This window comes from Perognathus longimembris, chromosome 1 (genome assembly GCF_023159225.1).
Source record: "Perognathus longimembris pacificus isolate PPM17 chromosome 1, ASM2315922v1, whole genome shotgun sequence".
In the NCBI taxonomy this organism is placed as follows: domain Eukaryota; kingdom Metazoa; phylum Chordata; class Mammalia; order Rodentia; family Heteromyidae; genus Perognathus; species Perognathus longimembris.
This window is the reverse complement of record NC_063161.1, coordinates 152,590,337-152,604,686: the sequence shown is the minus strand read 5'-3', so window position 1 is coordinate 152,604,686 and position 14,350 is coordinate 152,590,337. Positions and strand designations below refer to the sequence as shown.

Here is a 14,350-nt window from a genome sequence, read left to right as displayed (position 1 = left end):
GCCCCCCTAATGCTTTTAAATATATATGTAACTCAATCTTAAAATTCATATCAAGACGCAAAAACTAAAACGCCAAAACAATCTTCAAAATGAAGAGTAAAGTTGGAGGACTCAACACTTTACAATTTCAAAACCCTCTCAATACCACAGTAATTAAATCAGTAGTGGTACTAGTATAAGGACTGTCAAATAGACAGCCCAGATAAAAACTCACAAATATGATCAACTGATTTTCACCAAGCATACCATAACCACTCAAAAGAGAAAGGACTGTCTTTTCAACACAGTATTGGGAAAAGTGGATGCAAGAATAATGTTTAGAGGCTGGGATGTAGCTCAGTGGCAAAGCGCTTGCCTAGCAAGTGCAACGTCCTGGGTTCGATCCCCAGTATCAAAAAAGAAAAGACAAAAAAAATAATAATGTTTAGCACAGTCAGTCTTGATAGTTACACAACACTGTGAATGCACTGAAAGCCACTGAATTTTACACTTACACATAACAAAATGATAAATATCATGTAGGTTTTGCCACAATAAAATCTCTTCCTTTCCCGCCTCCGAAATGGCAAGGACTCTGAACAATTGGATTGGCAGGGAAAGGGGCTCAAGAATTGATAATTCCCAGTTTTTCTGGTCCTGAGCAATGCGTGGGTAATTCTGCTGACCAACACCAGAACACTAAAGGAGAAGAACCTGGTTTGGAGATGAGCTTGGGATGATCAAAAGGAACCCTAATACTTGTTGACAAATTAAAAGAGATGTCTTCCATGCAGATGGCTCTGGAGGAGCTGAAGCATCTGGCAGGTGAGAGGAGACTTATGGACGGGCCCACACCCTGCGTGGGCCACCGAACTATGGGAGTGCAAGAGATGAATCTAGGATCACGCAGGACTGAGACGAACCCCACCCTCTCACCTCCAGACAAGGACCCCTTAAGCTATGCTTTTTGCATGGGGATTTACCGAGATTTGAGTGCCGAGAGGCCCTTCAGGCCCACGCAGGCAGCAGGTGGTGGACGCCCAGCTCGACAACAAATCGGCAAGTAGGACTTTGGGTCCGCAGATCCTCCAAAATCGCCAAGGAGCGTGAGCTACCGATGCCGGGGAGCCACAGCATCGGGGCGACGCCAGCCGCGCGAGCACAGTCCGGAGAGCGTTCCGCCCGCGCCCCGCCCCGCCACCGGCGCGGAAAAGTCCCTCTCGGGCCTCCGTCGTCCGCCGAGCCTTCCGATTGGTGGAGCTGACCGTGGGACCCGGAAGTTGTCTTTGTCCGGCCGGGGCTGCCCTTCCGGTTCCGTTGGGTCCCCCTTTGACTCCGGTTCCCTGCCCCTCCCCCTTCCCGGAGCCCCCCGAGGGGCCGGAGCTCCTGGTCGTGCCGGATCTTGACCTTCCCCTGGGGTCTGTAAGTTCGGAGGCGACCAGAACGTCGGGTTGGGGTGCGGGGGGGTGGGAGGGGTCTGTCAAAATGGATCCTCCAACTCCCCCTCACCCCCTTGGGGCTGTGGATTGGCCCGGACCTGTACTGGGATGGTTGCCCACCAGAGGTTTGGTTAGGCCCCGGGAGACTGGAGGAGCCCGGTGGACCGGCCCACGCGGAGCCACGCCCCTTTCCTGCCCCAAGGGGAGCTTGAGGATGCCGGAGGGACCGCCTCCCTGGACCCTAGCGGAGGGTCTCCCGGTTGGCCTGGATACGGGGCCTCTGTGGCATCTGGTACAAAGTGCCAGACTTGAGGCCCGGAGTAAAGGAGCCACCGGAACGGGTGCAATAATGATTTTAATGAGGTTTCCGGGATTCAGCCACTTGCCACAGGCACCTTTTTTTTTTTATTATCGGTGCTAAGCCATCCCACTGGGCATCTATCAAATATAGCTCCTGTTTGCAGGGTCCTTTAAACAAATAGACATTCCTGTGATATGCATGCATGAGTTGTGTATATGAGCTACTCAAGAGGGCAGTTGCTGGGAAGCCTGTAGAAAGTAGTGACTGAATTAGACTTCTTGGCAAGAGTAGCGTGGACGAGTTTTTTTCAGGCAAAAGAAACAGTTGCAGTGGTACAGTGACTATTGGCTGAATATAACATGTGTAAAGAGAACATTGGTTTTTCTTTGGTTTTGTTTGTTTGCCAGTAATGAGGGTTGAACTAAGGGTCTCACACTGGCTCAGCTTGCATGCTGGGCTGTTGCTCTGTCACCTGAACCTTATCTCCAACCTTGCATTTTGCTAGTTGTTTTGGAGACAGAGTATCACAGACATTCCTGGCTGGCTTTGAACTGCAATCCCCCAGATCTTAGCCCCTTGAGGAGCTAGAATTACAGATATGAGCCACAAGTGCTTGGCTGGAAAGAAATTTCTATTAGCTAACTCTGGAGACTTTTAGTTAAAGTTTGAATACTTACATTGGTAAGTGCTTTAAAGTGGAATGGGATCATCAAATTGAGAAAAATTAGTGTTATTGAAAAGTTGGCAAGTACTGTATGCTGGAAACAATGGTGTTTGGACTCCCTAACGAATTGTATGTTGAATCAGAACTAAGTAACAGATCTGATGCTTAGGTTTTAATTTTAACATTTGGAAAATAGTGATGCTGTTATTAAAATCATAAGATTGTTTTAGATTACAAATTCATTTACTGGACATACTGAATTAAAGCCTAATGGGATAGCCACATAGATTTGTTTAGCCTAGAGTTGGAAATCCAAATTTGGAGAGTACCCTAAACATTTTGGCTAGAGGTAAAGATTTCAATTATTCATATAGTAATGGAAGCCATGAGAATACTGACCACTAAGAAGACAGTATTTTTTAAAGTTTTATTATCAAACTGATGTACAGAGAGGTTACAGTTTCATACATTAGGCATTGGATACATTTCTTGTACTGTTTGTTACCTCTTCCCTCATTCCCCACTCCCCCCTCCTCCTTTCCCTTTCCCCCCCATGAGTTGTTCAGTTCATTTACACCAAACAGTTTTGCAATTATTGCTTTTGTAGTTGTAGAAGACAGTATTAAAAGGGAAAATTTCCAGATAATTGTTGCATTAACTAAACAGAAAAAGGAGATTAGTATTATAGCAGAAACAGAAGCAGGAGATGAAGTCTTCAGTGCAGAGTTCCAGCAAGCCAGAAGCCCTAGATGTCAAAAGAAGATGTCAAAGTTTGAAGAATGTCCACTAGATCCTATCATGAAAAACATCTAGGAATGAGAAGAAAACTTATGACATTTCTTTTTTTTCTTTTTTGGCCAATCCTGGGCCTTGGACTCAGGGCCTGAGCACTGTCCCTGGCTTCTTCCCGCTCAAGGCTAGCACTCTGCCACTTGAGCCACAGCGCCGCTTCTGGCCATTTTCTGTATATGTGGTGCTGGGGAATCGAACCTAGGGCCTTGTGTATCCGAGGCAGGCACTCTTGCCACTAGGCTATATCCCCAGCCCATGACATTTCTTTATTAAGAGATCATTAGTGGGGCTGGGGATATGGCCTAGTGGCAAGAGTGCTTGCCTCGTATACATGAGGCCCTGGGTTCAATTCCCCAGCACCACATATACAGAAAACGGCCAGAAGCGGCACTGTGGCTCAAGTGTTAGAGTGCTAGCCTTGAGCAAAAAGAAGCCAGGGACATTGCTCAGGCCTTGAGTCCAAGCCCCAGGACTGGCCAAAAAAAAGAAAAAGAGAGATCATTAGTGGCCTCCTGAAAAGCAGTTTTAGACTGAGTAGAGTGGTTCATGTCTGTATTCCCAGCTACTCAAATAGCAGAGATAAAGAGGATCTCAGTTCAAGACCAACTCAGGCAAAAAATTAGGAAGACCATATTCAACCACCTAGCCTGCATAGTGGTACATCTGGTATACCAGCTATAGGGGAGGCATAGTAAGAAGATTGAGGTCTTGCACCAGCTCAGGCAAAAAGAAAACCTGTCTGGGGAAAAAAATTTTTTTAAAGGGTTAAGGGAGTCACAGAGCACTCTGAGCTCAAACTGTATTACCACCTATGAAAAAAATTAAGCAGAGATTTTAGTAAATTAAGGAGTAGTGAGATGTGAAATGAAGGTAGTCTCGGTTGATGTTAAATGAGAAGGATAAAATGTTTCATAAAGAAAATTGGATTTATTTATTTGGTTAATGTGTACTTATAAAACACATACCAGGCATCATTCTTTAAAAAAGAAACTCATCGATTTAGGGCTTGGTTTAAAGGCTCAAGCCTGTTTTTTATCAGCTTTAGTATTTTTTTTTTGTCTTTTCTTTTTAGGTACTGGGGATCAAACCCAGGACGTTGTACTTGCTAGGCAAGCGCTTTGCCATTGAGTTATATCCCAGCCCCAGCTTTAGTATTAAAGAGACAGGAGGATCACAGTTCAAGGATAACCCAAGCAAAAAGTTAAGGATTCCCTACATCAAAGAACAATCCAGGTGTGATGTGGCACACTTGTAAGTCAGAGATAGGTAGGGGAATCCTGGTCCAAGGATAGCTCTGGACAAAAGCAAGACCTTGTCTGAGAAATACCTAGAACGAAAAGGGTTAGGGGCATGGTTCAAGCGGTAAAGAGCTTGCCTAGCCATGAGTGAAACATTGTTCAAACCCTAGTACTGCTCTCCCCTCCAGATTAACTGATTTAATTTTCCATGGGTAATAATAACATTTCTATGAAGTAACTTATGGTAGATACTAAACCTAAGGCAGAATGGTTAAGTAACTCACTCAATGTTACATAGGTTAGTAAGTTGCTGAGAAAAGTTTCAGTCCTAGAAAATGTGGCTCAAGTCTATGTTTTGCCTACTGTATTATTCAGTGACAATACTGGAGTCAAAGTTAAGGGAAATTTTTCAGCAAAGATAGGCTTATTCATTAAAAAAAAAAAAAGTATTGTGAGGAGAACCAGGTTGATAAGGAAGTATTTAATGTGTGTTTGTGTTTTATTTTTTCTCTCTTTTTTATTTTTTACTTCTTCCTGTTTTGGGTCTACGAGGTCTCTTGGCTTATTTAAGGTCTGTTTGTTCTACTCTCATATTTTCATTTCTCATTTAATGTTTACAATGAGGTTTCTCCTGTGACTTCAGACCAATTCCAGCTAGCGAACAGATTTTCACCCTGATGTCAGGCAGGCTTCTAAGAAAAGTGCCCTGATCATCGCCTCCAGTATTCTTTAGCTTATTTACATAGAGACTCATTTAAAGACATCTAGTCACTCAAACCAAATATCTTGGATTTAACTAGATCCTTTCTCTCTTGCCCTAGGTCACCAGTCATTAGATCTTTCTTTGAAATGTCTCCCAAATTGGTTTTTTCCTCAGCCATATAAGTAACTGTTGTCTTCCATGATCTGATTAAATAGTAACACATTGGCTTTATTTTTATTTCATTTTTATCTATTTATTGGCTAGTCCCAAGGCTTGGAACTGAGCACTTGGCCTGAGCACTGTCCCTGGCTTCTTTTTGCCAAGGCTAGCACTCAACCTGTTGAGCCACAGCGCCACTTCTGGCTTTTTCTGTTTATGTGGTGCTGAGGTTCATGCATCCTAGGCAAACACTCTACTGCTAAGCCATATTCCCAGCCCTTTTTGACCTTCATTTTGCATACTGCAGGGATATAAGCATCATGCATTTTAACAGTATATAGCAGTAGCCTATAACATATATTTTCAGGTAGCTTAGATTGAGGTTAAACTTAAAGTTGGCAATGAGAATGGGTATTTAGGAATTCTTAGCATAGTGAAGATAATTAAACCAAACAGTCTTTCTGAGGAAATGTCTTGAAAATGCCCAGCAAAAAATCAAAGACAACTTTGAAGGATACACTTCCTTTTATACAAGTCAGTAAAGCCTTGAAGAGCAGACCAGCAAAATAGGGGTTAGAAAAAAAAAAAAAGAAGAAGAGAAAAGAAAAGTGGGGGCTGGGAATATGGCCTAGTGGCATGAGTGCTTGCCTCATATACATGAGGCCCTGGGTTCGATTCCTCAGCACCACATATACAGAAAATGGCCAGAAGTGGCGCTGTGGCTCAAGTGGCAGAGTGCTAGCCTTGAGCAAAAAGAAGCCAGGGACAGTGCTCAGGCCCTGAGTTCACGGCCTAGGACTGGCTCCCCCCCCCCCCAAAAAAAAGTGTGCTTAGTGTCGCACGCCTATAATCTAGTTAGTCAAAAGGCTGAGATCGAGGATCCTAGTTTGAGGCCAGTGAGGGCAGACAAGTCTAAGGGATTCTTATCTCTAACTAACTAGCAAAAGACTATAAGTGGAGCTATAGCTCAAGTGGTAGAGTGTCAGCCATCAGTGAAAAAGCCAAGTGTGAATGAGGCCCTGAGTTCAATCACCAGTCCTGGAAAAAACAAGGCAAACATGTAGATTATGAAAGAATTGTGTAAATATGAACAAAAAGAAAGTGGTGAGAATATAATCTAGGATTACATTTTATGAATATCACATAATTACTACTAAGATGTTACTTATATAGTTCAGGATTCAAAAATACGTTAGTAGTGTTTGCAAATAATAGTGATTTGATTTACAAAGTTAAATACAGAGTCCGGTTCCCATGGTCCACACCTGTAATCCCAGCTGCTTAGGAGGCTGAAGCCTGAGGATGGCTGTTCAAAGCTATCACAGGCAGATAAATCTGCAAGACTTTATCTCTAATTAACCTGTAAAGAAGCCAGTCTGGAGGTATGGCTCAAGTGGTGAAGCTCTAGCTGTGAGCAAGAAAGCTGAAGTCCGGGTACTGACACCAAAAACAAAAACAAGGTGTTGGGAATATGACCTAGTGGTAGAATGCTTGCCTTGTATACATGAAGCCCTGGGTTTGATTCCTCAGCACTACATATATAGAAAAAGCCCAACGTGGCGCTGTGGCTCAAGTGGCAGAGTGCCAGCCTTGAGTAAAAAAGAAGCCAGGGACAGGGCTGAGGCCCTGAGTCCAAGCCCTGGGACTGGTCAAAATAATAAGTTAACACAGAAAAGATTGAAAATTAACAAAATTGAAATAGATGAGGAAGGAAGGCTTAATAAAAACAAGGGAATGAAATACAATCAGGAATATAATAATACACATAAGTGACAGGAAAAAGTTGTTTAAAATTTGGGTTTACATGGTTAAAACTATTTTGGGAATGGTTGCTAGAAAAGTTCTCTGTAGCACTCAAACGAGGAGTTCTTGATATTGAAAAGTAACCTTATCACAATAATAATCTCACCGGGAACATTCATTGTTTTGCTGGGAATTTTTTAGAGAGCTGAATAAATTGCAATAAACAGTTGATTCTTGGCTCCAAATAACTAACAATCTACTGGAAAAAGAAAATAATAACAGGAAAAATTTAAGGACCCTGTGTGCTCTGGAAATAGGAGTTGATAAAGGGACACTAGAGTAAGCTGACACGTTAGGAGAAATTAAACAGAATGGCTTTTCCATACATTCTTGGACTGCAGCAGACAGATGAAAGCAAGCACTTTTCTGAGGTACCTGTTGAACTGCACCCCTTCATACATTTCCAATGAGTAAGAAGTAAATAAATCCATACTTGAGAGTATCGAGGAATAATTGTCATTGAGGATAGTTTTCTAAAGCTTTTTGAGTACTGTTACATTGTTGGTAGACTCTGTTCATTTTTCGGTCTGAGTAGGAAAATACTGGTCTGAGAGTCTGATGGTTAGCTACAATGCATTCAACACCAGCTGAACTCCTTTTTTTTTTTTTGCTGGCCTTAAGGCTTGAACTCTGGGCCTGGACACTGTCTCCCTGGGCTCCTTTTGCTCAAAGCTAGTACTCTTATCATTTGAGCCCCAGCGCCACTCTGTTTTTTTCTGTGATTAATTGGATATAAGAGTCTCACAAACTTTCCTGCCAAGGCTGGCTTTGAACCATGAACCTCTTATCTCAGCCTCCTGAGTAGCTAGGATTACAGGCGTGAGGTACCAGCACCCAGCTTACCAGCTGAACCCTGAAAAAAAAAAAAGAATTCACTTTTATTTGGTCACTTGAAACAGCAATTAATTTTTAAACTTGTGGTTGTAAATTTGTACATTATTCATTTCACCCTCAAAAGGAATATTTTAAGCTACTGCAGTTGCTTAAACCAATACCAGTTTTCTTCTGATACCATAACTGCATCTTTACATCCCTTGTTTCAGTTCATTTTGTAGTCTTTGTTGTGATTATCAGCCATACATTAAAACTGTTGTATGAGAAAAAAATGCTTACATTTTGTGGTTATTGGAATTAACATGCCCATGTCATAGAACTTCCCCTCCTAAATCTCACCTCTTTTGTTAAAGAGCTAACTATCTTGTTTAGAATCTTTTTTAAAATGTTTTTTATTTATTAATTAAATTTTGTTGACAAGGTGTTGTGCAAAAGGGGTACAGTTACATAATAGTGCAGTGAGTACATTTCTTGTGATATCTTACACCCTCGTTTTTTTTTTTTTCCTTCCCTAGATCAGGTAGGCATATATACAATACCTAGTGTACCAAAAACATATGCAGTAGCCACATGGCATATGCCAAAGGAAATTCAGCTAGAATTTTAAATATAATGTCAACAATAGAGTTTGCTTATTCTTGTCTTATATGATCTTATAGAATCTTTTTGACACAGAGTCATAAGTGTGCCGAGGCTTGCCTCAAACTCAGCCTCCCAAGTGCTAGGCATATAGACATGTGCCACTCTACCTGGCTAAAGTATCTGTTTTTTATTCTCTATATTGTCTGCTAACAAGTTTTTCCAACATCTCTTATTTCTCATTGCTCATTGTTTCTATTTTCATTCCTTCCTAGACCCTTGTGGCCTCAGACCCGTAATGCCTGTACTGACATTAAGCTGATCTACCTAGCATTAAGTTTTCCTTATTACTGAAGTAAGCCCAGCTTACTTGGAAAAGAGAGGGCTGGTGAGGGGGGGAGGGGGAGGAAAGAAAGGGGGGGAGGGAGGGAGAGAGGAGAGCAGGAGAGAGAGAGATCCTTTTGGCTCAGGTAAAAAATCCTAGCACCTCAGGAAAGGATCACAGTTCGAAGCCAGCCCAGATGGAATAAACTGCAAGACTCCAGTTAGCCAACCAGCAAAGTGTCAGACTGGGGGGTGTGACTCAAGTAGTAGACACCCATATTGAGCAAGAAAGCTACGCAAGAGCAAGAGGCCCTGAGTTCAAGCCCCTATCCTGGCACACAAAATAAAGAAAAAGAAATTTTAGAAGCAAAATTGTTGAATTCCTGTGTGTACATTAAAAACTTGGAAGAGAAGCTCTCATTTACTCTTGTGGATTGTAGGTGTGTTTAAATTATGAGATCTGTTGTTTTCATACCCTTTAATTTGGCACCTAAAATGCAAAGTTAAAGTTATGATAATTCTCCTTCATTCCTGCATGGCGTACAGGGAATCTTTTTCTTGTCTATTTCTCTCCAGTTCATCCTGTTATAGTAAAATAAAGCCTTACTAAAACTTCAAAACAAAGAAAAAAACAAGGGCAAATGATGTGTTGGATTTAAGTAACGTGAAAATTTTAGATTGTTGATAGGCGACTTTTGTTTATTGCAAGTTGGGTGGTGTTCTGAGAAAATGAATCAAGCATCCACTATGTTCAGAATTAACAGCATGAAATAAGGTCTGCTTTTTGGTGAGCAGTATTGATGTATATAATAGTAAATTTGTTACAGTAATGTAACTTAATCTGTGCAGCTTCAAGTTATGGATTCTCAAACTAACTAGTTACAGTATAGGAAAATTGGAACCATATATTGGCAGGAACCAAGACTGTACTATATTGTCAAATTAATTATGTGGGTTCTCTTCATGCAAACTGAGCTCCTGCTGTACGTTTAGTACAATGTTAGACGATGAGAATACACATCAGTTTGAAGAGAAGAGAGTTCAGTCAGAAATAGGATGTGCTATGTACCTGCAATAAAAATTTGGCCCTAAATAGGATGGAGATTTTTTCCTCTAATGCTGTGAAGCTTCAAATTTGGAGAGGAAGGAGGTACTTCATGATGTATTTTGAGTATTATTATACATTGCTATGCTGTAGGTCCTGGATACAACTTGAGTGGTCAAGCAAGAGCCTCTCAGAGCAAGCAGAGGAGCCAGAATTGGCTAGGAACTAAACTAAGGACACAAGTGTGATATGGTCTGATGTAAATTGAGTGCCATTATATATCAGGCTTTGAGCAATATAAATAAAACCTGGACTCTATTATCAGAAGTTGATATTCTGTGGCCTTTTGTAAATCAGCATTGCAGAAGTTAAGAGTATGAATACTGGACCTTAGTGGCTAGCTGTGGCCAGGAAAAGCCATTTGCTTCATTTGACTTTGAACTAAGGGACTGATGAATGCACAGATTTCAAGGTGAAATTTCTTGGTGCTGAGTTTGTTGGACTATTTGTTTTTGTAAAAATTTCTTCTTATTTTTTTGTTGGTCATGGGGCTTGAACTCTGGGCCTGGGTACTGTTCCTAAGCTCTTCAGCTCAAGGCTAGTGATCTAACACTTGAGCCACACCACTTCCATGTTGGACTATTTCTTAAAGATGGGGCTGATATGCCCACTAATCTCTTAAGAGACTGGTATATAAAAGAAAGAATGTCAAATGGGCTGTGTTACTAGCTAGTCAAGAGGTTGAGATCTGAGGAACATGGTTCATAGCCAGCCTGGGCAGAAAAGTCTGTGAGACTCTTATCTTTAATAAACTACCAAAAAAGCTAGAAGTGAAACTGTGGGTCAAGTGGTAGAGCGCTAGCCTTGAGCAAAAGAAGCCCATGGACAGCACCCATGTCCTGAGTTCAAACTTTAGGACACACACACACACCACAGAGAGAAGAGTTTTGGTTTGTCCACAGTGTACCAGATAAAGAATCATCCTTTTACACTGGTCACTCATTGTTCCTAGAGTCTCTGACCTTGTTTCTATCGAAGAAATATGAATAAATTCAAATCTGTTTCAATAAAAAATGATTTGTGTAGTAATGAATGCAGCAAATGGTGACACCAGAGTTTCCTTAAAATACAAAGCAAAGGAGAAGAATGTTTTGTCTAAAAGAGAGCAGTTTTACAGTTGCATGCAGAAATAATTATTCCATCTATACTTGTGTTGGGATGTTTGGCTTTTGAGACCTTATAGAATCTCATTTAAGAAACCACAAAAAATGGGCTGGGAATATGGCCTAGTGGCCTCGTATACATGAAGCCCTGGGTTCGATTCCCAAGCACCACATATATAGAAAATGGCCAGAAGTGGCACTGTGGCTCAAGTGACAGAGTGCTATCTTTTTGCTCAAGCAAAAAGAAGCCAGCGACAGTGCTCAGGCCCCGAGTCCAAGGCCCAGGACTGGCAAAAAAACAAAACAAACAAAAAAAGAAATCACAAAAAATACTTTTGCATTATTTTATTGAGTGTTTTAAGAAATTGTAGTCAGGCACTGGTGGTTCACCCTTAGTCCTAGCTATTAAGGAGGCTGAGATCTGGAAGATTATGGTGTGAAGCCAGGTGGCAGGAGGCCCTGAGTTCAAACTCCAGAACTGGAAAAAAAAAGTCCAGTTAAACCCAGCTACTTATACTTACACATATCCACTGTTTAGATGCAATTGACCCTTGATTTTGGTAAAGTATAATTTTTAGCAGCCTTGGAAGCTGTTACAGTAGCTTCTTTGGAGGAAAATTTCACTTATATGCAAATAAAACATATGACACTAAATTTGTTTTTGGAACGTAAATCCAGGTATCTTAATTGTATGAATTTTCTTAAATTCATCCTTTTTACATTTCTGTTCTTTAGGTCTGCCAAAATGTCTGAAAGATCAGATCTCCTTCACTTCAAGTTTGAAAATTATGGAGATTCAATGTTACAAAAAATGAACAAATTAAGAGAAGAGAATAAATTTTGTGATGTTACAGTTCTCATAGATGATACTGAGGTACAGGGGCATAAAATTGTGTTTGCTGCAGGTTCCCCCTTTTTAAGAGACCAGTTTTTACTGAATGATTCCAGAGAGGTGAAAATCTCCATATTACAGAGTTCTGAAGTGGGGAGACAATTGCTCTTATCCTGTTATAGTGGTGTGCTGGAATTCCCAGAGATGGAACTGGTAAATTACTTGACTGCTGCAAGCTTTCTTCAGATGAGCCACATTGTAGAGCGGTGCACACAGGCCCTGTGGAAATTTATAAAGCCAAAACAACCAATGGATAGTAAAGAGGGATGTGAACCACAGAGTGCTTCTCCCCAGGCAAAAGAACAGCAGGGAGATGCCCGAGGCTCTCCAAAGCAGGACTCACCTTGTATGCATCCATCTGAAGACAGTATGGATATGGAGGACAGTGATATTCAGATTGTTAAGGTAGAATCTATTGGGGATGTTTCAGAGGTTAGAAGTAAAAAAGATCAGAATCAGCTTATTACTTCTGAACCCACTGCTTTGCATTCATCAGAGCCCCAGCACTCCCTAATAAATTCAACTGTGGAAAACAGAGTAAGTGAAATAGAACAAAACCATCTCCACAATTATGCCCTCTCTTATACAGGCAGTGATAACATCATCATGACCTCAAAAGATGTCTTTGGGCCTAATATTCGAGGTGTAGACAAAGGCTTACAGTGGCATCACCAATGCCCCAAATGTACCAGGGTGTTTCGTCACCTGGAGAACTACGCCAACCATTTAAAAATGCACAAACTCTTTATGTGTCTACTCTGCGGCAAGACTTTTACTCAGAAAGGCAACCTTCATCGACATATGCGTGTGCATGCCGGAATTAAACCTTTCCAGTGTAAAATCTGTGGGAAAACCTTTTCTCAGAAGTGTTCCCTACAGGATCATCTTAACCTTCACAGTGGAGATAAGCCCCATAAATGTAACTATTGTGACATGGTTTTTGCACATAAGCCAGTTTTGAGGAAACACCTTAAGCAGCTGCATGGCAAAAACAGCTTTGATAATGCCAATGAGAGAAATGTACAAGACCTCACAGTGGATTTTGATTCTTTTGCATGTACAACAGTCACAGACTCTAAAGGGTGTCAGCCACAAACTGATGCAACCCAGGTCCTGGATGCAGGTAAACTGGCCCAAGCTGTCTTGAACTTAAGGAGTGATAGTACATGTGTGAATTGAGTAGGGGCTTAATGCTCACAACTAGAACTGACTGAGAATGTGGCAGTAGTCTAAAGTCTTTAGGAGTGATTTTGTTAGTTTGCCTTTCCAAAGCCTCTTGTGTAGGTGGTAGTGATTGAGCTAAAGCACTAATAGACCAGGCAACTTACCACTGGAGTGGTTTTGCCTTCCTTTTTCCCTCTCCCATTTTCTCTTTTGAGTTATTTATCCTGTGATGTCTGTTTTCCTTTCTTAAGGAATAATTCCATTTGTCTACCTAATGTTAATTTATATCTTAGACTGACAATAAATTTGGGGCTTTTTTTTTAACCAAGCACATTTTGAAGGTACCAACAAATTAATAGCATAACCTACTTTCCCGTAATAGATGCTATGCCACGAGAACTGAATAATATTTTTCTTTGGCAAAAAGTATGGGTCGAGATATAAGGTAATACTGCTGTTGTTCTAAATATGTGATAGCATCCTCTGGATGCCTACTGATTATTCATTCATGTCTGAAAATGTGTGAATCTGCCTTCTACCATTTGTACTTGTCTTGGAGCTGGATGTAAACAAGTATGTAGATGTTCTGTTCTTTTCAACACTTATCTCACAGAACTACTCCCATAGACTGTAGTACAATCTTTTCAGCAACACTTGGAAGACAAATAGTTGGGAACTGCCATGAGGAACATAATCAGCAAAGCACAGAAATGCAATTATACAATAGCACTTACGTGGGAGGTTTTCCAGGTAGCACGTCCCAGCAAGGCACTAGATGTTTATAATGTTATGTAACTTACTTATTGATGCTTTCATAATCAGGCTTGCTTCAGGTACACTTAAAATGTGTTAGAAGAATTGTGGTCTCTAGAACTAAGCTATTTAGGAGTCTCTGAACTTTATAACCTCCAGAGAGGTGAGTTTGGTAATCAGAGTTGTGTCCAGGACACTAAATAAATTCCTCTAAATTTTTCTTTATATACCTAATTTCTAAAATATATGAAAAAGTTAAATGGGACGCAAACAATCAGATTTCTTGTATTCAGATATTCTTCTTAAAGGAACACTGCCTTAATTTGCCACCTGAGATAATTGATAATAGAAAGTTAATATTCCAGTATGGAGAAGCAAAACAACTTCCTAAAACACATTTTAGTCATAAAATTTTAATCTTGTTTGTTTCTGGCCCATGAGTTAGACTTAGGTAATAGGAGTGTTGGAGAACTTAAGAGAATCTTTTGATTTTTTTTAATCTCTCTGTCTCTCTGTCT

At 40.8% G+C, this 14,350-nt stretch overlaps 2 protein-coding genes across 3 annotated transcripts in view; one reads left to right on the top strand and one right to left on the bottom strand.

Annotated features, from left to right (window-relative positions):
• Window positions 1-1,102, bottom strand: part of Rabgap1 (RAB GTPase activating protein 1) — a 136,774-nt gene extending 135,672 nt beyond the window's left edge. The window contains exon 1 of one of the 2 annotated variants that reach the window (XM_048341908.1): window positions 963-1,102. The gene's annotated coding sequence lies outside the window, so the exon portion shown is untranslated. The remainder of the gene's footprint in view (window positions 1-962) is intronic. The other variant, XM_048341917.1, reaches the window with a different exon arrangement.
• Window positions 1,103-1,298: 196 nt separating this feature from the next.
• Window positions 1,299-14,330, top strand: Zbtb26 (zinc finger and BTB domain containing 26). Its single transcript, XM_048341994.1, has 2 exons — window positions 1,299-1,401; window positions 11,759-14,330. Exon 2 carries the CDS (start codon window positions 11,769-11,771, stop codon window positions 13,092-13,094), a length of 1,326 nt encoding a protein of 441 aa, XP_048197951.1. The 5' UTR covers window positions 1,299-1,401; window positions 11,759-11,768; the 3' UTR covers window positions 13,095-14,330.
• Window positions 14,331-14,350: the final 20 nt, after the last annotated feature.

What these genes read in the sequence shown, in the direction of transcription:
- Zbtb26 (XM_048341994.1), top strand. Translation starts at nt 11,769, where the DNA reads ATGTCTGAAAGATCAGATCTCCTTCACTTCAAGTTTGAAAATTATGGA.